The sequence below is a fragment of the Chlorocebus sabaeus genome, chromosome 4 (genome assembly GCF_047675955.1).
Source record: "Chlorocebus sabaeus isolate Y175 chromosome 4, mChlSab1.0.hap1, whole genome shotgun sequence".
NCBI lineage: Eukaryota > Metazoa > Chordata > Mammalia > Primates > Cercopithecidae > Chlorocebus > Chlorocebus sabaeus.
Window position 1 is genome coordinate 25,954,805 of NC_132907.1, and position 23,092 is coordinate 25,977,896.

The 23,092-nt window shown below is 43.3% G+C and overlaps 1 protein-coding gene across 1 annotated transcript; it reads right to left on the reverse strand.

The window, feature by feature from the left end:
* Nucleotides 1-3,374: 3,374 nt before the first annotated feature.
* On the reverse strand, nt 3,375-15,556 carry KGD4 (alpha-ketoglutarate dehydrogenase subunit 4). The gene is made up of 4 exons (XM_007974692.3): nt 15,426-15,556; nt 6,827-6,890; nt 4,790-4,977; nt 3,375-3,634 (listed from the first exon to the last, which is right to left on the reverse strand). The coding sequence occupies exons 1-4, from the start codon at nt 15,465-15,467 to the stop codon at nt 3,617-3,619; spliced, it is 312 nt and encodes a 103-aa protein (XP_007972883.1). The 5' UTR covers nt 15,468-15,556; the 3' UTR covers nt 3,375-3,616.
* Between the last annotated feature and the right edge of the window lie 7,536 nt (nt 15,557-23,092).

The following is a 23,092-nucleotide window of genomic DNA, read 5'->3' on the forward strand; positions in this document are numbered from 1 at the left end:
TCGCAGCTACTAGGGAGGCTGAGGCAGGAGAATTGCTTGAACCTGCGAGGCGGAGGTTGCAATGAGCCAAGAGCCAAGATCGCACCATTGGACTGCAGCCTGGGCGACAAGAGTGACTCAAAAAAAAAAAGAGTGACCATCTCCAAAAAAAAAAAAAAAGGTAGTGAGCTAAATTTGATGAAACTCTTGTGAGACTTGAGGTCCCCAAGGGTGCCATGGCGTATGGGTTGGTAATCAGTATATTACAGCATGCTGCTGACAAGTAAATTCCCATTTTGGGACATTTAGGATAATGAAGACAGCGTTTAGATGATATTCTGGGACAGTGAGATACTGTATATATAAAATATCATTTGAGCACTTTGAACCAAAAGAAGAAAAAAAAAAAGAAAATAGCATTACACATTTGCAAAGCATTTTTCAGTTTAAAAGCACTTCCACACGTCTGTATTAGCCAGTTTGTAAGATGGCCATGATGATCCTTGCCTTCTGGTATTAATCCTGTTGCGTAGTCTTCTCCCGCAATGAAACAGGCTGTTCTGTGTGACCAATAGTATTTGGCTGAAGCGTGATTTATGAGGCTAGAACATAAAAGGATGCTGTTGACTTGCATGCTTGGATTATTTGCTCTGGTGAAAGCCAGTCAGGTCATGAATTCACTCAGGCAACCATGTGGAAAGAAACTAAGGCCTCCTGCCAACAGCCAGCATCGGCTTGTCAGCTATGTGAGTGAGCCATCTTGGAGGTGGATCAGCCAGCCTCAGCCAAGCCTTCAGATGACTGTAGCCTCAAGTGATTTCTAATTGCAACCGCATTAGGCACTAAGTAAAAACTGCCCAGTGAAGCTGCTTCTGAATTCCTGACCCAGGGAAACCAGAGAAATTAAGAGTTTAGCCACTTAATTTTGGGGTCATTTGTTACAAATTAATAGATAATACACTAATTTGATCCTGCCTATCACACTGTGTAGTACTGGAAAGAAAAACGGAAACTCGGACAAATTAAGCAATTTGCTGATTACATATATTTAAGTGCCTAACCTCTAAATGAAAATACAGGCTATTTGACTCTAAGCCTCACCAGAAGTCTGTAATACTCTCCTTGGGAGCTCATCCTGTGACAGCAATTCCCACTGACATACCTTTTGCCATACCTATACTCACAAATTCTGTAACAGTGACAGATTTTTTTCATTCTGACTTTCATGGCAGCAGCTATAGTAAAGATTGCCTTCAGATATACATCCACAGTTCGACATTAGGATTTCTAACTGTTGGCTCACAGTATTACTCATACCACTCTTCACTACCTGAATCCAAATTTATTTCTGAAAGCAAAATCATGGCCCTGGGTTTTTTTGTTTGTTTTTTTTTTTTTTTGAGATGGAGTTTTTCTTTTGTTGCCCAGGCTGGAGAGGCTGGCGTGCAATGGCGTGATCTCGGCTCACTGCAACCTCCGCCTCCCAGGTTCAAGCAATTCTCCTGCCTCAGCCTCCTGAGTAGCTGGGATTACAGGCGCCCGCCACCACGCCCAGCTAATTTTTTGTATTTTTAGTAGAGACGGGGTTTCACCATGTTGGCTAGGCTGGTCTTGAACTCCTGATCTCAGGTGATCGGCCCGCCTCAGCCTCCCAAAGTGCTGGGATTACAGACATAAGCCACCATGCCCGGCCCGGCCCTGGGCTTTCTTTTGCTGAAATAAGAAAACTAAGGGGATGGCAGCAGGGCAGGAGCAAAGAACAGTGGTTGTTCTAAAGTAATTTTCCCAAATAATTTTTTTTTTTTTTTAGAGTCTCGCTCTGCCGCCTAGGCTGGAGTGCAGTTGTGTGACCTCCACTCACTGCAACCTCCGCCTCCTGGGTTCAAGCAAGTCTCCTGCCTCAGCTTCCTGAGTAGCTGGGATTACAGGCACCTGCCACCACGCCCAGCTAATTTTTGTATTTTTAGTAGAGACGGGGTTTTCACCATGTTGGCTAGGCTCATCTTGAACTCCTGACATCAGGTGATCCGCCTGCTTCGGCCTTCCAAAGTGCTGGAATTACAGGCGTGAGCCACCGCACCCGGCAATAAATTTTTAAATAATAAAAAAAAGAAATGAATCATGTTTTTCTTTTTTTCTTTCATGGAGTCTCACTCTGTCAAACAGACTAGAATGCAGTGGCGCAATGTCGGCTCACTGCAACCTCTGCCTCCCGGGTTCAAGTGATTCACTGGCCTCAGCTTCCCTGTAGCTGGGATTACAGGTGCGTATCACCATGCCTGGCTAATTTTTGTGTTTTTAGTAGAGATGGGGTTTTACCATGTCGCCCAGGCTGGTCTTGAACTCCTGACCTCAGGTGATCAACCTGCCTTGGCCCCCCAAAGTGCTGGTATTACAAAGCGTGAGCCACTGCACCTGGCCTGAATCATGTTTTTCAATGAGTCACCAGAACAGCTTATTGCCAGCATCAAACCCCAATCCCTATCTCATATTTGTGCTGAACAACATTTACACTAGGCTACAGCAAAAAATTTATAAGAGAAGTAGATCAACTCTGTGGAGTAGTAGAAACAAGTAAAAATTAACCCACAGGTAACTGAGTAAATACAGAAACATACTCAAAACCAATTCTATTTCTTGCTCATGAGCTACCCTTAACTCTCAGGGACCACTTCTTTAAAGCATATTCTGGAAATCGTTAAAGGTATGGAAGAGAATTTATTTAGCTTTGTGAGGTTTTACTTCATAATACACATACCCTTGGCACAGGAGGGGCCCCATTAAAGTTTCATAAACTGCTTAATAAGTAAATATTTATGTTGATTTTATGAGGCTTTGAGACATTAAGTTTGAGAAAGTTAATGGTTACCAGGATTTGCATACAAGATCACAAAACAGTAAAATAAACCAAAGAACAAGACTTCCTTACAACCTCCGAAACAAAATAAATTGCAATTTCTAGTGAAATCTTTATTCCTATGCTATATTCATTTGGTCTCTTATTTTCCATTTTATACTCTTTGACTTTCTTGGAACCTTTTGTATGATCTCCTCTATCTTAATAGTATAGTCACCTATTTTAGCTTGACTATATTTTTTATCATTCAGAGTAGGATATACTTACTAAGCCAGTTACACTCCAGTAAACTTGTGAATGAAAAAACATTAGAGAACAGAGAATTAAGAACAAGTAATAGAGTCATTATTTCACTGATCCTCACCCAATTTCAGGAAAATCATGTACCTAAAACAGCAATTCTGACTGATAAATTTTTCCATATCTAAAAAGAAGGAAAAGTGAAATTATAAGAATCCTATGATAGTTTACTATACATTATGTACTTTTAATAGTTCAACACTGGTAATGTTTGATAATCAAGAGTAAATTAATAGGCTAACATTTAAAAATGTATACTTTAATAAGTATAAAGTGTATAAATAATTAGGTAAGCTTGTGGAGAAGCTGACCAAGATACATAAATTAGGAAATACAAGTGTCCATCTAAATTTTCTATATTTCATTTTTTTCATAGTATTTATTAAAGGTGTTTAATATACAGTTTCTCATCTGTCGTTTTGGAAGTCCTTTATTGTAAAGACAATTCTATTGTCTGATGACAAACAGCAGCCACCATGGTTATTCAGGACCTCCACGCTGAAAAGGGAAAAATAAAGCAGTAAGATTAGATGTTAAATTGACCCAGGAAATGTTTTGATGGTAACTTTACAAATTTATACAATCTTCAGCAAGTAATCTTTGTTTTTTTTTTTTATTTGTTTGTTTGTTTGTTTTTGAGACCGAGTCTTGCTCTGTCGCCCAGGCTGGAGTGCAGTGGCCGGATCTCATCTCACTGCAAGCTCCGCCTCCCGGGTTTACGCCATTCTCCTGCCTCAGCCTCCCGAGTAGCTGGGACTACAGGTGCCTGCCACCTCGCCCAGCTAGTTTTTTGTATTTTTTAGTAGAGACGGGGTTTCACCATGTTAGCCAGGATGGTCTCGATCTCCTGACCTCGTGATCCGCCCGTCTCGGCCTCCCAAAGTGCTGGGATTACAGGATTGAGCCACTGCGCCCAGCCAATCTTTGGTTTTTAAAAAATAGTTTTGAATTAGTCAAAACTTTAGGGTACTCATATCAATTTTTTTTTTTTTTTTTTTTTTTTTTTTTCAGACAGAGTTTCCGGAGTTTCACTCTTGCTGCCCAAGCTGGAGTGCAGTGGTGCCATTTCGGCTCACTGCAACCTCCGCCTCCCGGGTTCAAGAGATTCTCCTGCCTCAGCCTCCCAAGTAGCTGGGATTATAGGCACCTGCCACCACATCCAGCTAATTTTTGTATTTTTAGTAGAGACAGGGTTTCACCATATTGGCCAGGCTGGTCTCCAACTCCTGACCTCAGGTGATCCACCTGCTTTGGCCTCCCAAAGTGCTGGGATTACAGGCGTGAGCCACAATGCCCAGCCCTCTTATCAATTCTTATAAACATAATGTCAGACCTGGAAGGGACTCAAGGTTGACCTGTCCTTACATTTCTTGGTATCAGGAGCTCTTTACACTCTGAAAAATTATTGAGGACCCCAAAGAACTGTTTTTTTTATGTGATTATATCTATTGACATCGATATACCATGCATATTTACAGAGGAATTTGACTATGGTTTGTTTCTCGTAGTCTTGGCCTACCTGACCATCCTGTTTTAGCTCTGACCACACTCTGATATGACAATAGGAATAGCATGTAAATCAGCAAATGAAATCTCCAAAGCCCAAATGTTACGGTGTTTTGCATAGTCTTGGGACAAAGAGCAACGACTTACTTGGATAAATTCAATTTCTTCTTGAGACACAAGTTTCCTTCTGTATTTCTGAGGTAATGTTTTTATTATTTCTGCAGTATCTGGTGGACCCTGATACATCAACAAATCTGGTGATTTACTTCCCTTAGAATGTTGTGAAATTACAGAAGAGTGAGATGGTAGCCCTGCTGATCTCAAAGCTTCCGATACTGAAATTAAAAAAAAAAAAAAAAAAAAAAGACCTTATTAGAGAAATTGTTCAGATGTCAAAATACTGAGTCTTAAAATACTATCAAATAATCAAGTCATTCTTGAAATGAAGTCATTCTTCAAATAACTCTTGAAGTATTATAATTCCAAAAGGTAAATATTGTAGGGTAACTCAGTTGGCTATACATATTTCATAAAGGTTTCTAAAAACAAGTAAGGAGATAGCTTTAAAATTTTTATATATTTATTGTTTAGAGATGGGGTCTTACTTCGTTGTCCAGGCTGATCTTGAACTCCTGGGCCCAAGCAAGCATCCTGCCTCAGCCTCCTGCCATCCCACCTCAGCCTTTGAGTAGTTAGGACTATAGGCATGTGTGACTGCACCCAGCAAAGGAGCAGTTTTAAGTAAACGAATTACAAAAATGTAAAATAATGAAATTTCTAGTTAGTGGAATTCAACCCTTTAGGGGAACCTACACTACTTAAGCTTATCTCACATAACCACTCATAGGCCAACACATGGTGGAGTTTACAGGTAATATCTTACAACAAGGAATAAGAAAGTCAGTAAATGTAAATGAGGGTAGTTTTCTCAGTATCTTCACACTTGTTTATCTTAATTCTTCAATAGTTACAATAAGTTAAAAATATACCTATAAAATGTGTTGAAATTGCCTGAATTAAAGCAAGAGAAGCACAGAGGATCTGGTTTAAAAAAAAAAAAAAAAGGGTGAGAATCAGAGAAAAACAGAACCCTTTCAGAATCTTCTTCCATTAATTTCAAATAAATGCTAAGGATTAAGGCAATCCAAAAAATATTTACTGACTAGATGAATAGACAGATGAATGAATGAAAGAAAAGATGGTTGATGAGGAGAGAAACATAGGAAGGGTTATTATTTTCACAGTCTCTGCAAATGGAAGCATGGGAGAATCTTCTCAAGGATAGGAGAGAATAAAGGTAGGACAAAATTTAGCCCATATAAACTCACTAGAAATTCAGAGACATCTTCTGTTGAGTCACTACCTTTTAAAATAGGGGTAATAAAGGCCAGGTGTGTGGCTCACGCCTGTAATCCCAGCACTTTGGGAAGCCAAGGCAGGCAGATCACCTGAGATCAGGAGTTCCAGACCAGCCTAGGCAACATGGCGAAACCCTGTCTCTACTAAAAATACAAAAATTAGTCAGGCGTGCTGGTGTATGCCTGTAATCCCAGCTACTAAGGAGGTTGAAGCACAAGAATTGCTTGAACCTGGGAGGGGGAGGCTGCAGTGTGCCAAGATAGCACCACTGTACTCCAGCCTGGGAGACAGAGCAAGACCCTGTCTCAAAAAGTAAAATAAAATAGAGGTAATAATTTTTTTTTTTTTTTTTTTTTTTTTTTTTTTTTTTTTTTTTTTGAGACAAAGTTTTGCCCTGTAACCCAGGCTGGAGTGCAGTGGCATGATCTCGGCTCACTGCAACCTCCGCCTCCTGGGTTCAAGCAGTTCTCCGCCTCAGCCTCCCGAGTAGCTGGGACTATAGGAGCCCACCACCATGCCTGGCTAATATTTTTATATTTTTTAGTAGAGACAGGGTTTCACCATGTTGGCCAGGCTGGTCTCGAACTCCTGACCTCAGGTTATCCTCCTGCCTCAGCCTCCCAAAGTGCTCGGATTACAGGTGTGAACCACCGCGCCCAGCCATAAGTTAATTTCTACTTGCATGCTACATAGGGCACTACTTTGATCTAAGCTCCAATAGTCTTAACTGATTTTTAAATGAGAAATATTGCCTATAATAAAATACTCATTTATAAATATTCACGTACACAATTTTAAAAGAAATCTAAATAAAATACAACTTACCATTGGGTTTAGGATTGTCTCTTCTGTCAGGAAACCTTATTAATGGAGTGTGTGGTTTGACTACCTAAAGGAAAAATAATATGCATGAAAAACAATCTCATTAACTAAAAGAAATGATCTACTAAACCTCATAAATAGATACTTTTGTTAAACTTGCTATTTGACAGCAACTTTAAATTATAGTCTTCCCCAACCAGGAAAGCTGGTCTATGAATTATTAACTTGTCTATCTGGTAAACACAACTTTGTACTTTATATATAATCACAAGACTTTCATTGTACTATCGAAGGTGTACTTCAAAGCAACCCAATGGAGGAGATGATGTGGATTTTATGTTGCATGACTTATAGACTGGCAAGAATTGAAAGCTGGCTGGGCACAGTGGCTTATGCGTGTAATCCCAACACTTTGAGAGGCCCAGGCGGGCAGACTGCATGAGGTCATGAATTCAAGACCAGCCTAGCCAAGATGGCAAAACCCCATCTCTACTAAAAAAATAAAAAAAATTAGCAGGGCGTGGTGGTGGGCGCCTGTAATCCCAGCTACTCAGGAGGCTGAAGCAGAGAATTGCTTGAACCCGGGAGGTGGAAGTTGCTGTGAGCCAAGATTGAGCCACTGCACTCCAGCCTGGGTGACAGAGTGAGGCTCTGTCTCAAAACAAACAAACAAACAAACAAACAAACAAAAACTTCTCTATTAGCTGTTTCTTCACTTTCATAGCCAAGCTTCTTAAAGAGAATGTTCTATCTGTCCTATTGTCACTCCCCTATTTAAAAGTTTGAAAACTGGCTAGGATCAGTGGCTCATGCCTGTAATCCCAGCACTTTGGGAGGCTGAGGCAGGAGGATGGCTTGAGCCCAGGAGTTTGAGACCAGCCTGAGCAAGAAGGTGAGACCCCCTCTCCACAACTTAAAATAAAAAAAAAAGAAGTTTGAAAAATGTTTCACAGCTTTCACGATAAAGTTCAAACTCTTATTTGGCACTCACAACACCCATCGTGATCTGGCCTCTCCTTACTTTGCCAGCCTTTCTCCCCAACTCTCTTATGTACCTGTTGCTCCAGGTATTCTGAAGTACTTTTCCTTTCCCCAATTCATCCTATTTATCCCCATTCCATCTAGAGCTTATGTCCTCTGCCATGAAATCTCCCTCCCTCCCATCCCATTCCACTTCCATGCCTATCCTTCTGCCTGCTTATCCTTTACAACAGCTCACATGTCACTCTTCTCTAAGAACTTTTCTCAAGTTCCAAAGTCTGAGTTAAAAACTCCTCCTTATGTTTTCAGAGGACAGATAAGTTAGCCAATGATTATAGGAGAGTGCTAAGCTCCTGGACAGTCAGAGACAGAAAATTAAGCACTTCTGCAGCAGCATTCCTGTTACATGGTAAATGGCCAAGAAACAGTTGCCAAATAAGTGAATAAACCTTTTGTAAGTTAGGTCTAACTGTGTAGGCATGTAAACATGTATTACATACTTATACAAATGTACATACACTGCAGAGAAAGAATCATTTGCAACACTGCTTTTATATACTTAAAAACATGATTTAATATGGCCTTATAGGCCAGGCACGGTGTCTCACACCTGTAATCCCAGCACTTTGGAAGGCCGAAGCGGGCGGATCACTTGAGGTAAAGAGTTCAAGACCAACCTGGTCAACATGGTGAAACCCTGTCTCTACTAAAAATACAAAAATTAGCTGGGTATGATGGTGCACACTTGTAATCCCAGCTACTCAGGAGGCTGGGGCATGAGAAATCACTTGAACCCAGGAGGTGGAGGTTGCAGTGAGCCAAGATTGTGCCACTGCACTCCAGCCTGGGCGACAGAGCAAGACTTCATCTCAAAGAAAAACAACAACAATAATAATAATATGGTCTTATAAATTAAATTCCCACTCTGTTTGGTATCCCTACTTTTTAACAACAACAAAAAATTATTTTGAGATAGGGTCTTGCTCTGTCACCCAGGCTGGAGTGCAGTGGTGTGATCACAGCTCATTACAGCCTCAACCTCCCAGGCCCAAGTGATCCTCCCACCTCAGCCTCAAAAGTAACTGGAACTATAAGTGTGTCCCACCATGCCTGGCTAATTTTTAACATTTTTTGTGGAGATGGGGTCTCCCTATGTTCCTTAGGTGGGTCTTGAACTCCTGGACTTAAGCGATCCTCCTGCCTTGGCCGCCTAAAGTACGGGGATTACAGGCATGATGAGCCACTGCACCCAGTCCTAGAAAGTGTTTTAAATGCAAAAAAGTAGAATGGCATAAAATAAACCCTGATATATTCATCACACAACTTTAACAATAATATAGTCAATCTTATTTCATCATCCCTTCCCTGATTAAACAAATCCTATACATTTAATCCTATCTCATCTGTTAATACCTTCCACACACTACTGACAAACAGAATTTTTGTTAAATCATAACCCCAATACTTTTTTTTTTTTCCAATTTGAAAGCAGTGAAGCCAGGCTCAGTGGCTCTTGCATGTAATCCCAGCACTTTGAGAGGCTGAGGCAGGAGGATCACTTAAGCCCAGGAGTTGGAGACCAGCCTGGGCAATATAGTGAGACCCTGTCTCTACCAAAAATTTAAAAAGTTAGCTGGGCATGGTGGCGTGGGCCTGTCGTGCCAGCTACTTGGGAGGCTTAGTTGGGAAGATCACTTGAGCCCAAGAGGTTGAGATATAGTAAACCAGACAAGATCATGCTACTGCACTGCAGTCTGGGCAACAGCAAGATCCTGTTTCAAAAAAAAAGTCACTGTTCATTAACCAGATTACAAATATAATCATGATAGACACCTTAGTTCACCCTAGTTTTTGTTCAAGTGAGCCCCAATACTTTTGCCACACTTAACAATAATTCCTACTATCATCTGATATTCAGCTTATGCTCTCATTTCCCCTTCTTGATTGGGTGTAGTGACTCACACCTATAATCTCAGCACTTTGGTAGTCTGAGGCAGGTGGATTTCTTGAGCTCAGAAGTTTGAAACTAGCCTGGGCAACATGGCGAAACACTGTCTCTGCAAAAAATACCAAAAAATTAGCTGTGAGTGGTGTTGCACACCTTTAGTCCCAGCTATTTCGGGGAATGAGGCAGGAGGATCCACTTGAACCTCGGGAGGTCAGGCTGCAGTGAGCCATTATCGTGCCACTACACTCCAGCCTGTGTGACAAAGTGAGACTCTGTCTCAAACAAAACAAAACAAAAATTTCCCCTTCTCAATTGTCTTTTTACATTCTAAATACAAATATGACAACAAATAACTCCAACTGCGTATTAGTTGGATAACTAAGAAGCCAATCTGAAAAGGCTCCCACTGTATGACTGCAACCATATGACATTCTAGAAAAGGTCAAACTATCTATCTAAGATTTTTTTCTTTTTTTTCTGAGACGGAGTCTCGCTCTGTCGCCCAGGCTGGAGTGCAATGGTGCGATCTTGGCTCAATGCAACCTCCACCCAGGTTCAAGTGATTCTCCTGCCTCAGCCTCCTGAGTAGCTGGGACTACAGGTAAGTGCCACCATGTTCAACTAATTTTTGTATTTTTAGTAGAGATGGGGATTCTCCATGTTGGCCAGGATGGTCTCAATCTCTTGACCTTGTGATCTGCCCACTTCGGCCTCCCAAAGTGTTGGGATTTCAGGCGTGAGCCACAGTGCCCGGCCCCATATAAGATTTATTCATGCCTTTTCATGGCTTGATAGCTCATTTCTTTTTAGTGCTGAATAATATTTCAATATCTGGATGTACCACAGTTTATCAATTCACCTACTGAAGGATATCTTGTTTGCTTCTAAATTTTGGTAATTATGAATAAAGCTGCTATAAACATCTGTGTGCAGCTTTTATGTGGACATAAGTTTTCAACTCACTTGGGTAGATACTATGGAGTGTAATGGCTAGATCGTACGGTAAGATTATGTTTCCTTTTGTATGAAATTGCCAAACTGAGATCAGTGCCGTGGCTGACGCCTGTAATCTCAACACTTCAGGAGGTCAAGGCAAGTGGATCGCTTGAGTCCAAGAGTTCAAGACCAGCCTGGGCAACATAGTGAAACCCTGACTCTACAAAAAATACAAAAATTAGGCATGGTGGCATGTGCCTAAAAAAGAAAGAAATTGCCAAACCGTCTTCCAAAGTGGCTGTACCATTTTGCATTCCCACCAGCAATGAATGAGAGTTCCTGTTAGGTGGGATAGTAATAAGAATTCACATCTTTGTCAACATTAAGTGTTGTCAAGTGTTTCAGATTCTGGCCATTCTGATAGGTGTGTAATGGTTGTCTTAACTTGAAATTCTCTAATAACATATGATGTTGAGTATCTTCTCTTTTTTTGAGACAGAGTCTCACTCTGTCTCCCAGGCTGGAGTACAATGGCGCGATCTCGGCTCACTGCCACCTCCGCCTCCCAGGTTTAAGCAATTCTCCTGCCTCAGCCTCCCAAGTAGCTGGGATTACAGGTGCACACCACCACACCTGGCTAATTTTTGTACTTTTAGTAGAGATGGGGTTTTGCCATGTTGGCCAGGCTGGTCTCGAACTCCTGACCTCAGGTGATCCATCCACATAGGCCTCCCAAAGTGCTGGGATTATAGGCGTGAGCCACTGTGCCTGGCTGAGTATCTTTTCATTAGACCTATTTGTCATTTGTATATCATTTTTCTTTTGAGACAGGGTTATGCTCTGTTGCCCAGGCTGGAGTACAGTGGTGTGATCTCAGCTCAGTGCAACTGCCACTTAAACTGGGCCTCCCACTTCAGCCTCCCAAGTAGCTGGGACTACAGGTGTGCACCACCACACCCAGTTAACTTTTGTATTTTTTGTAGAGACAGGTTTTCACCATGTTGGCCAGGCTGGTCTTGAACTCCGGGGCTCAAGCAATCCACCCAGTTCAGCCTCCCAAAGTGTGTATATTTTCTTTGATGAGGTATCTGTTCAGCTGTTTTGCCCAGTTTAAAATTCAGTCATTTATTTTTATTTATTTTCTTATTGTTGAGTTCTTCTGTTTCCTTTTTTTTTTCTCTTTTTTTTTTTTTTTTTCTGAGACGGAGTCTCGCTCTGTCGCCCAGACTGGAGTGCAGTGGGCTCACTGCAACCTCCGTCTCCCAGGTTCAAGCAATTCTCCTGCCTCAGCCTCCTGGGTAGCTCGGATTACAGGCGCCCGCCACCACGCCCAGATAATTTTTGTACTTTTAGTAGAGACGGGGTTTTGCCATGTTGGCCAGGCTGGTCTCAAACTCCTGAACTCAGGTGATCTGCCCGCCTTGGTCTCCCAAAGTGCTGGGATTACAGGCATGAGTCACCATGTCTGGCCTTATATTTTCTATAATAGTCTTTTATCAGATATGTCTTTTGAAAGTATTTTCTCCCAATATGTGGCTTGCCTTTTTTTGACAGTGTCTCACAAAGCAGTTTTTAATGAAGTCCAGCTTATCAATTAATTTTTCATGGATCATGCCTTTGGTGTTATATCTAAAAAGTCATTGCTAAACCTAAGGTTAGTTTTATTTTCTCCTATAAGGATTGATTTTACAGATTTGCATTTTACATTTAGGTCTAGGATCCATTTTGACTTAATTTTTGTGAAGGACGTGAGGTCTGTGTCTAGATGGATCTCCAATTTTTTCAGCACCATGTTGAAAGACTATCTTGTCTCCATTGTATTCCCTTTGCCTCTTTTGTCAAAGATCAGTTGATTATCTCTTTATTTTTACCTTTCCAAATCTCAGTTTTAGCTATGCCTCTTATAAATAGTATAGCACTGGATTTTCATTTGTTAGCCAATCTGAAAATGTTTTACTTTATTATTTATTTTTTGAGACCAGGTCTTGCTCTATTACACAGGCTGGGGTGCAGTGGAGTGATCATGGTTCACTGCAGCGTCAAACTCCTGGGCTCAAGTGATCTTTCCACCTCAGCCTCCTGAGTAGCTAGGACTACAGGTACACATCACACACCACCCCTCCTGCCTGGCTAATTTTTATAGAGACAGGGTCTTGCTATGTTGGCTAGGCTAATCTTGAACTCCTGGCTCAAGCAGTCTTCCCACCTTGGCTTCCCAAAGTGTTGGGATTATAGGTGTGAGCCACCGTGCCCAGCCAGCTTTGTCTTTACTTAATGTTCTGAGACCATGCTACGTGACTTCCTATCAGTTTGTGCCAATCAGTCTTTTGGCACTCTTCTCTTCCTTCAAGATATGGATCAATAACCAGATTCTAAGCTCTATGTTTTCTTTTTTGAGTCAGGGTCTAGCTCTGTTGTCCAGACTGGAATGCAGAGGCATGATTATGGCTCACTGTAGCCTTGATCACCCGGGCTCAATCTTCCCACTTCAGCCTCCTGAGTAGCTGGAACCACAGGTGCACGTCACCATGCTCAGCTAATTTTTTAAAATTTTTATAGAGATGGGGTCTTGCTATGTTGCCCAGGCTGGTCTTGAACTGCTGGGCTCAAGCCATCCTCCTTCCTCAAACTGCCAAAGTGTTGGGATTACAGGCATACACCAGTGAGCCTGGCCTAAACTCTCTCTCTTACTGGCACCGTAGTCCTAACTTTATAGGCCTGTCACAGAGATACTCAATAAATTTTGCTAATGTTATATGTAATTATTACATAATATTAGCACATACTTTATTATTTATTTTTTGAGACCAGGTCTTGCTCTGTTACACAGCCTGTTACACAGGCTGGGGTGCAGTTGGGTGATTGTGGTTCACTGCAGCGTCAAACTCCTAGGCTCAAGTGATATTATATTAGCATATTGGTAGTATTCTTTTCCTTTTCCTTTTTTTTAAGAGTGTAGTCACGAACCCGGTATGAATTCTAAATATGTGAGTACAGGTCTTTGTTCGTATGTTAGAAGGGCACAGACCATTCCTTACTGTATATCTCACGGTTTCTTCATTTGTTTGCATATATCAGCTGTTAGTACTGCTTTGGACTCTACCATTTTAACAAACTACCACAATTTGTTTATGCAAAAGACAGACATATAGATTGTTTCTGGTTTGAGGGCTAACAGAAACAGAGCCAGGGACCCCAAGGCAGTATGTACAATACCTACCTGCTGAGATGCCACACTCCTGCTGCCAGGCTGGAATCCCTCAGCACTGGACCCCAGTTCTTTGCTAGTAACTCCTTTTTCTCTATGAACATTTTGGTACAGAGACTATGTGCATTCACTTCTCTTGAGCAATAAACCTATGAGTAGAATTGCTGGGTCATACGGTAGATACATGCTTAACTATTAGAGACTGACAGCTTTCCAAAGTGGCTGTAACATTTTATATTCCCACCAGCACTACTGAGGGTTTCAGAGGCTTCACATTCTTGTCAACACTGACGTCTAAATTTTAGTCATTTTGGTGGATGTGTAGGACCTCATGGTTTTAATTTTTATTTTCCTGGCAAGTAATGATATTGAGCCCCTTTAAAAATGTTCATTGCTCATTTGGGTATCTTTTGTGCAACACCGAGTGTTTTACCCATTTTTAAATTGTTATATATTATTGATACATATGGTTATATATTATGGATAACAGACCTTTGTCAGATAGTCTCTCAGTCCTTACAGAATCTTTAACTAGTTAATGCTCAATAACTACCCACTGAATAAGTGAGGATCATTCACTGCAATAGGACCAAAAACTGGGATCTAGGATTATCATTCAGACAACAACTTCAGGAATTTAGAAAAAGGTCTTTTAAGAGATGTACTTATATAAAGCGAAATGTACTTCTCATATCAAAGATAAAAGTCAACCATAAAATAAAACACTTTCAGGGTTCAAAGACTATGTAAACCAACCACAAAAGAGGAGGTGGCGTTCCACTTATATAATAATTTTACCTAAGTTAGAACTGCAACTGGAGAAACAAATAATAAGGCTATCAGGAGTTAGTAGCTGATAGGTGGATTAACGAAGTTACTTTAGCTGTCTATCTAAACCAAGTGAAAATAGGCTTGTGAAACCAACGCTTATACACACACAAACACACACTAACTAAGCTTAAATAACATTTTTCTATTCCCCTCATCTGGCGTGTAGCCAGACGCTTGGAGAGGTTGGGGAGAACCCGCTCTGGCGAGGGCGCGGTACGCGGCGCCAGTTGCCCGACCATTCCCGAGACCTTGAAGGGACACTGGGTCAGATCCAGGGTTCACTTCCTTCCACGCCCCGCTACCGCCTTCCTTCCGATTGGCTGATCAGGGAGCACCACAGCCAATCCTAGACGGTGATTGGCCAGGCTACCGCCAGGGCCGCCTCACCCACAGACGCCTAAGACTAACAAGGTCCTGGCGGAGGAGCCGGGCACCCCGGCAGTAGGTACAGGACCTACCTGGGAAGATGCTGCACGCTTGCCGCCAGGCTCGAACCCTCGGCGCCGGACCCACCTCACTGCCCGGCCCTAGAGGCTCAAAGTCCCATCCTGACACACACACGCGGGCGCCGCCGCTGGCCCTCCGCAGAGGCGCGGTCACCGCGCAGATTCTGCCCACCGCCTTTCCTCCCCGACGCCGTCGCTATAGTCAGCACCGTCCTACCGGCCAAGGTGCGGAAACGCGACAAATTGCTTTACCTGAACGACCCTACTGGCAGACGCCATCTTGCTGCCCATCATGACCCCTAGAAGGGGCAGTTTCCGGGGCGCGAGCGAGCCGCGGCGATCACCGGAGTCCCGGGCGGCTGGGGGCGGTGCTTCTCGGGACGTCGCGGAGGCGGAGACCGGACTGGGCCCGCCTCCGCCGTGGGGCTGGCCCCGCCCCCTGTGCCTGACCGCCCCCACCCCGCCCCCCGCCTTCTCCCTCCTAGGGTCGACCCACGTGTGTTCTATTGTTTCGAGGACAAAGTTTTGTTATGGTGGGTCTCTTTTGCTCATTTGCCTATAAATTGTCTAGGACCATTTCCCTTCCAGAAAGCAAGTTTATAATTTCGAAACAGTTCAAAATTTTATCTGGAACCAAATAAATAATACAACCTTCTGATCTGCCAGCTCTTGCAAAGATTAAAAAAATTAAAGAAAAACAAAAACCCTGAGGTTTCCTAAAATGAATAATTTTGTTAAAACGGTAGTGGCAGGCTCACAAGAATTTACTCTGGCTTAAAAAGGGTCATGTCACAGTCCCTTGCTGATTGGCATTGCTTGATTGTAATTTGGTTTCTGTTTTCTTTACCGTTTATTACTCCTGATATTGAACTGCTGGGCCTTTGCTTCAAGTTGAGATAACTCAAAAATTCAGAAATATTTGAAACGTAAGCCACCCATATCTTTTCCCCAAAGTTGCATTACGGACGGGGCGCTACGACTCACGCCTGTAATCCCAGCACTTCGGGAGGCTGAGGCGGGCGGATCACTTGAGGTCAGGAGACCAGACTGGCCAACATAGTAAAACCTGTCTCTACTAAAAATACAAAAATTAGCCGGGCGTGGTGGCGGGCACCTGTAGTCCCAGCTACTCAGGAGGTGAGGCAGAAGAATTGCTTGAACCCAGAAGGCAGAGGTTGCAGTAAGCCGAGATTGCGCCACTGCACTCCAGCCTGAGCGATAGAGGGAGACTCCGTCTCACACACACACAGAAATGTTACATTACGTTCTGTGATAAATAATGCTTAGGTTATATATAGTATTGTAAGCTTGACCAATGTGTTTGATGATATACATCAGTGATTCTAAGTCTTGGGATCTTTTTAGAAATATAAATTACTGAACCCAAATATGGTCGATTCGGATTCAGTGTCTCTAGAGAGGCCATTAACCCGTTTTGTTTTATTTTTTTTGGGTTTTTTTTTTTTTTTTTTTTTTTTTTGAGATGAAGTCTTGCTCTGTTGCCCAGCCTGGAGGGCTGTGGCGTGGCGTGATCTCGGCTCACTGCAACCTTTGCCTCCTAGACTCAAGCAATTCTCCAGCCTCAGCCTCCCCAGTAGCTGGGATTACAGGCGCCCGCCACCATGCCTGGTTAATTTTTGTATTTTTAGTAGAGACAGAGTTTCACCATATTGGCCAGACTAATCTCCAACTCCTGGCCTCAAGTGACCCACCCACCTTGGCCTCCCTAAGTGCTGGTATTACAGGCGTGAGCCACTGCGCCTGGCCCCATTTTAATTATTTTTTCTTTTTTTTTTTTGAGACTCCGTTTCAAATACAAAATTATTTGAAAATAATTTTGTATTTTTAGTAGAGATGGGGTTAAAAGGTTAAAGCTTTTTTTTTTTTTTTTTTTGAGACGGAGTCTTGCTCTGTCACCCAGGCTGGAGTGCAGTGGTACGATCTCGGCTCACTGCAAGCTCCACCTCCCGGGTTAGCGGCAGGAGAATGGCATGGCGGCAGGAGAATGGGCAGCCTCCCGAGTAGCTGGGACTACAGGCGCCCGCCACCATGCCAGGCTACTTTTTTTGTATTTTTAGTAGAGACGGGGTTTCACCTTGTTAGCCAGGACGGTCTAGATCTCCTGACCTCGTGATCCGCCCTCCTTGGCCTCCTAAAGTGCTGGGATTACAGGCGCGAGCCACCACGCCCAGCAGATTCTTTTTTTTTTTTTTTTTTTGAGACAGAGTCTCACAGTTGACACACCCAGGCTGGATGCCATGGCATGATCTCAGCTCACTGCAACCTCTGCCTCCTTGGTTCAAGTGATTCTCCTGCCTCATCCTCCCGAGTAGCTGGGATTACAGGCACCCACCACCACGCCCAGCTAATTTCTGTATTTTTAGTGGAGATGGGGTTTCTCCATGTTGGCCAGGCTGATCTCGAACTCCTGACCTCAGGTGATCTGCCCGCCTTGGCCTCCCAAAGTGCTGGGATTACAAGTGTGAGCCACTGCACCCGGCCCGGTTCAGTGCTTTTTAAAAAAATTTCATTTGAGACTCCTTTGACCTGTGCCTCATTTAAAAGTGTGTTCAGTTTCCAAGTGTTTGGAAATTTTCCTGTTATTTGACTGTTACTGATTCCTCATTTAATTTCATTGTAATCAGAACACAGTCTGTAATTTCAATTCTTTTATATTTGTGAAATTTATTTATTCATTTATTTATTTTGAGACGGAGTCTCGCTCTGTCGCCCAGGCTGGAGTGCAGTGACACCATCTCAGCTTACTGCAAGCTCCGCCTCCCAGGTTACGCCATTCTCCTGCCTCAGCCTCCCAAGTGGCTGGCACTACAGGTGCCCACCACCACACTCAGCTAATTTTTTGTATTTTTAGTAGAGACAGGGTTTCACCGTGTTAGTCAGGATGGTCTCGATTTCCTGACCTCGTGATCTGCCCGCCTTGGCCTCCCAAAGTGTTGGGATTACAGGCATGAGCCACCCTGCCTGGCCAATTATTTTGTCATGCAGGATATGGTCTGTTATGTTCTACAAGCACTTGAAAAGAAAGTGTTCTACTGTTGTTTGGTGGAGTATTCTATGAATGTTGATTAGCTCCTGTTACGCCATATGTGCTATTATGACAAAATACCTTAGTTTGGGTAATTTATAACAACAGAAATTTACTTCTCATGTTCAGGAGGCTCAAAAGTCTAAGATCAAAGTACTAGCAGTTTCGGTGTTTTGTGAGGGCTCAGTCTCTTCTTCCAAGATGGTACTTTGAACACTGCTTCATCTGAGGGGTTTAACACTGTGTCCTCATATGGCAGAAGGGCAGAAGGAACCCACTCCCTCAAACCTTTTTTTTTTTTTTGGAGACAGAGTCTTGCTCTGTCACCCAGGCTGGAGTGCAGTGGCACACTCTCGGCTCACTGCAACCTCTACCTCCTGGGTTCAAGCCATTCTCCCGTTTCAGCCTCCCAATTAGCTAGGATTATAGGCGCCCACCACCACGCCCAGCTAATTTTTGTATTTTTAGTAGAGATGAGGATTTGCCATGTTGGCCAGGCTGGCTTCGAACTCCTGACCTCAGGTGATCGGCCCACTTTGGCCTCCCAAAGTGCTGGGATTACAGGCATGCGCCATTGTGCCTGGCCCTCAAACCTTTTTTAAGGGCCCTAATCTCATTCATGACGGCTCTGTCCTCATGATTTAATCATTTCCTGGAGGCCCTACCTTTTAGTATTGTCACATTGGCAATTTTCAACAGATGAATTTTGAAGGACACAGTCAGACCATAGCTTACCGCCTTTGGCCCCCAAAATTTATGTCCTACTCTCATGCAAAATACATTTATCAGATGCAGTTGCTCACGCTTGTAATCCTAGCACTCTGGGAGGCTGAGGCAAATGGATCACTGAGGTCACGAATTCCATGCCAGCCTGGCCAACACGGTGAAACCCTGTCCCTACTAAAAATAAAAAAATTAGCTGAGTGTGGTGGTGTATGCCTATAATCCCAGCTACTTGGAAGCTGAGGCATGAGAATTGCTTGAACTGGGAGGTGGAAGTTGTTGACAGTGAGCCAAGATCGTACCACTGCACTTCAGCCTGGACAACAAAGGGAGGCACTGTCTCAAAAGACAAAAAACAAAAATACATTTATCCATCCCAAAAGTCTCAACTCATTCCAGCACCAACCCAAAACTATAAAGCCCAGTCTCACCTAAATCAGATATCGATGAGACTCAAGGCATGACTCATCCTGAGGCAAATTCTCCTCCAACTGTGAGCCTGTGAAATCAAATAGATGTGCTTCCAAAACACGATGGGCCAGGAATAGGATTGACATTCTCATCCCAAGAGGGAGAAATAGACAAGAAAAAAGGAGTAATAGGTCCCAAGTTAAAAACCCAACAAGGCAAGCATTAACTCTTGAAGCTTGAGAATAATTCTTGACTCAGTATCTTGACTTCTGGATGCATTAGGATGGGGGTTGGACCCTAAAGCCCCAGGGCAGCCCTACCCCATGGTTTTGCTGGGCACAGCCAACCCAGCAGCTCTCAGGAGTTCAAGAGAGGTACTTGGACTCTCTCAGGCAGGTATTGCATGCTGATGGTTCTACACGTCTGAAGTCTCAGGGATGGCCCTGCCCATATAGCTCTGTAACAGCCTTTTATTGTTAGCCTTAGATAGCAGATAACTACCACTGAGGTTTTGTTTTTTGAGACGGAGTCTCGCTCTGTCACCCAGGCTGCAGTGCAGTGGCACAATCTCGGCTCACTGCAATCTCTGCCTCCCGGGTTCACGCCATTCTCCTGCCTCAGCCTCCCGAGTAGCTGGGACTACAGGCACCTGCCACCACGCCTGGCTAATTTTTTGTATTTTTAGTAAGAGACGGGGTTTCACCATATTAGCCTGGATGGCTTCGATCTCCTGACCTCATGATCTGCCCACCTCAGCCTCCCAAAGTGCTGGGATTACAGGCGTGAGCCACGGTGTCCAGTTTTCTTTTTTTTTCTTTTTTTTGAGACAGGGACTCACTCTGTCATCCAGGCTGGAGTGCACTGGCACCATTATAGCTCATTACAGCCTCAAACTCCCTGGTTCAAGCAGTCTTTCTGCCCCAGCCTCCTGAGCAGCTGGGACTACAGGCATGTACCACCACGCCCAGATCACTGAGTTGGTTAGTGATATGATGTCATCTTAGCAGGTTAGTTCTTCTGCCCTTTTTGTAGAACATAATCCATGGGTAGGTTTTCTGGCCTTAGAAAATATATCTACTCCATATAAAGAAAAAAAACATAAATAGGTAATGTATCTACTGCAAGCCTGGGCACACTGGCTCATGCCCGTAATCTCAGCATGTTGGGAAGCCGAGGCAGGCAGATCACTTGAGATCAGGAGTTTGAGACCAGCCTGGCCAACATGGTAAAACCTCATTTCTACTAAAAATGCAAAACAATTAGCCAGGCCGGGCGCAGTGGCTCACACCTGTAATCCCAGCACTTTGGGAAGCCAAGCCAGGCGGATCAGCTGAGGTCAGGAGTTCAAGACCAGTCCGGCCAACATGGTAAAACCCTGCCTCTACTAAAACTACAAAAATTAGCCGGGCGTGGTAGTGCATGCCTGTAATCCCAGCTACTTGGGAGGCTGAGGCAGAATTGCTTTAACCCGGGAGGCAGAGGTTGCAGTGAGCCAAGATTGTGCCACTGCGTTCTAGCCTGGGCAACAGAGTGAGACTCTGTCTCAAAAAAAGAAAAAATTAGCCGTACATGGTGGTATGCACCTGTAGTCCCAGCTACTCAGGAGGTTGAGGCAGGAGAATCCCTTGAACTTGAGATGTGGAGGTTGCAGTGAGCTGAGATGGCACCATTGCACTTCAGCCTGGGAAACACAGTGAGACTCCATCTCAAAAAAGCAAACAACAGGAAAAAAATAAAAAAAGACTGTGACTGTTGTAGATGTAAAAAGATCTTTGTGCCCCCAACTTCAGAAAGCTGCTCAGAAGGACATACTCTCTAATGCCCTCTTCAGAGACATGGCCGACATTGATAATGAAAAAGGTAGAACCTCCCCACAGGCAGAGTGAAGAATCTGGATGAAGTACCTCCAGAAAACAACATAAGAGCCTCATCAATGTCACTATCCCCTAGTAAGGGGAATCTCCTATCATTTGCCAAGTAATACTTAAAGATTTTGGCTGGGTGTGCTGGTTTACACCTGTAATTCCAGCACCATAGGAGGCTGAGGTGGGTAGACGGCTTTAACCCAGGAGTTCAAGACCAGCCAGGGCAACAAAGTGAGACCCTGTCTCTACCACAAAAAAATAAAAAAAAATAAAAAAAGGAAACTTTTTTTTCCTGCAGACCTATTCCACTATTGCTTGCTGGATATGCAGACTGCAGACCTATCCCACTATTGCTTGCTGGATATGCAGACTGCAGACCTATTCCACTATTGCTTGCTGGATATGTGAGGTGATATAATTTGTCTTTTCAGTTCACAGGTCTCTAAATGAAGGGCCACATCTGGACCTGATATAAAAGACCGAACTTTGAAAAAAGTGTAACAGTTGGATGACACTATTAGCTTATCTCTTATCTTCCTTGGGAAATGTCTTTTGCATGCACAATGCAGAAAGGAAGTTAATATTTATGATCAAGATAGCTGAGTTTAATAGATTGTATTCTTTCAGTAAAATACCCACTTTTTTTCTCCAACTCTGAAATCCACCACTCCCCTGCCATGGGAGAAGTATACTTTCCTGCCTCAATGATGTCGGGTTTCGTCAATGTCAGCCTCTTTCAAACAGAAACTTTAATCATACTGGTATAATTGGACTTGACATCATAAGCTCCTGCCCTGTGCCACGAGAATGTTTCAGATTGTGGCTGTTCCCTCAGCCCGAGTCCTAGAATCATGAGCTGAAGGACAGACCCAAAACAGAAATGTCTGTTATAAGCCACTGAGATTTGGGGTTATTATTCAGCATGATTTTAGGAAAAGCTAATATAATTTCTCTCTCAGAATTGATCCTTAAGAAGGAACTTGGCCAGGTGCGGTGGCTCACACCACCACTTTGGGAAGCCAAGATGGCTGGCCTTGAGCTCAGGAGTTCACTTTCCAGCACTTTGGGAGGCCAAGATGGGTGGCCTTGAGCTTAGGAGTTTGAGGCCAGCCTGGGCAACATGGCAAAATCCCATCTCTACCAAAAACACAAAATTAGCCAGGCGTGGTGGCACGTGCCTGTGGTCCCAGCTACTAGGGAGGCTGAGGCAGGATCACTGCTTTAACGCAGGAGGCAGAGGTTGCAGTGAGCTGAGATTGTGCCACACTGCCCTCTAAACTGGGCAAAAGAGGCAGACTCCGTCTCAAAAAAAAAAAAAAGAAAAGAAAACAAATGCTAGCTTCATTTCAAGTTTCACGTCCTTCTAAAAAGAATGTGGAGGCCAGGTGCAGTGGCTCATGCCTGTAATCCCAGTAGTCTGGGAGGCCGAGGCAGGCAGATAATTTGAGGTCAGGAGCTCAAGACCAGCCTGACCAACATGGTGAAACCACTGTCTCAACTGAAAATACAAAAAATTAGCTGGGCATGGTGGCCCACACCTGTAATCTCAGCTACTCAGGAGGCTAAGGCATGAGAATGGCTTGAACCCAGGAGGCGGAGGTTGCAGTGACCTGAAATCACACTAGTGCATTCCAGCATGAGTGACAGAGCGAGCCTCTGTCTCAAGGAAAAACAAAAAACCAACAAACAAACAAAAATGTTGAAAATACTACATTAGCTGTAAAAATGTTCAACAGCTCCAAATTAATAAAGTGCTCAAATTAAGAGTTTTTCAAAAATAGACTGCAATGCTATAAAAAGTGACAAGTTCTATTTTGTAATAACTAAGATAGAGTACTATTAAAGGGCACCAATTTAAAAAAAATAAGATAGAG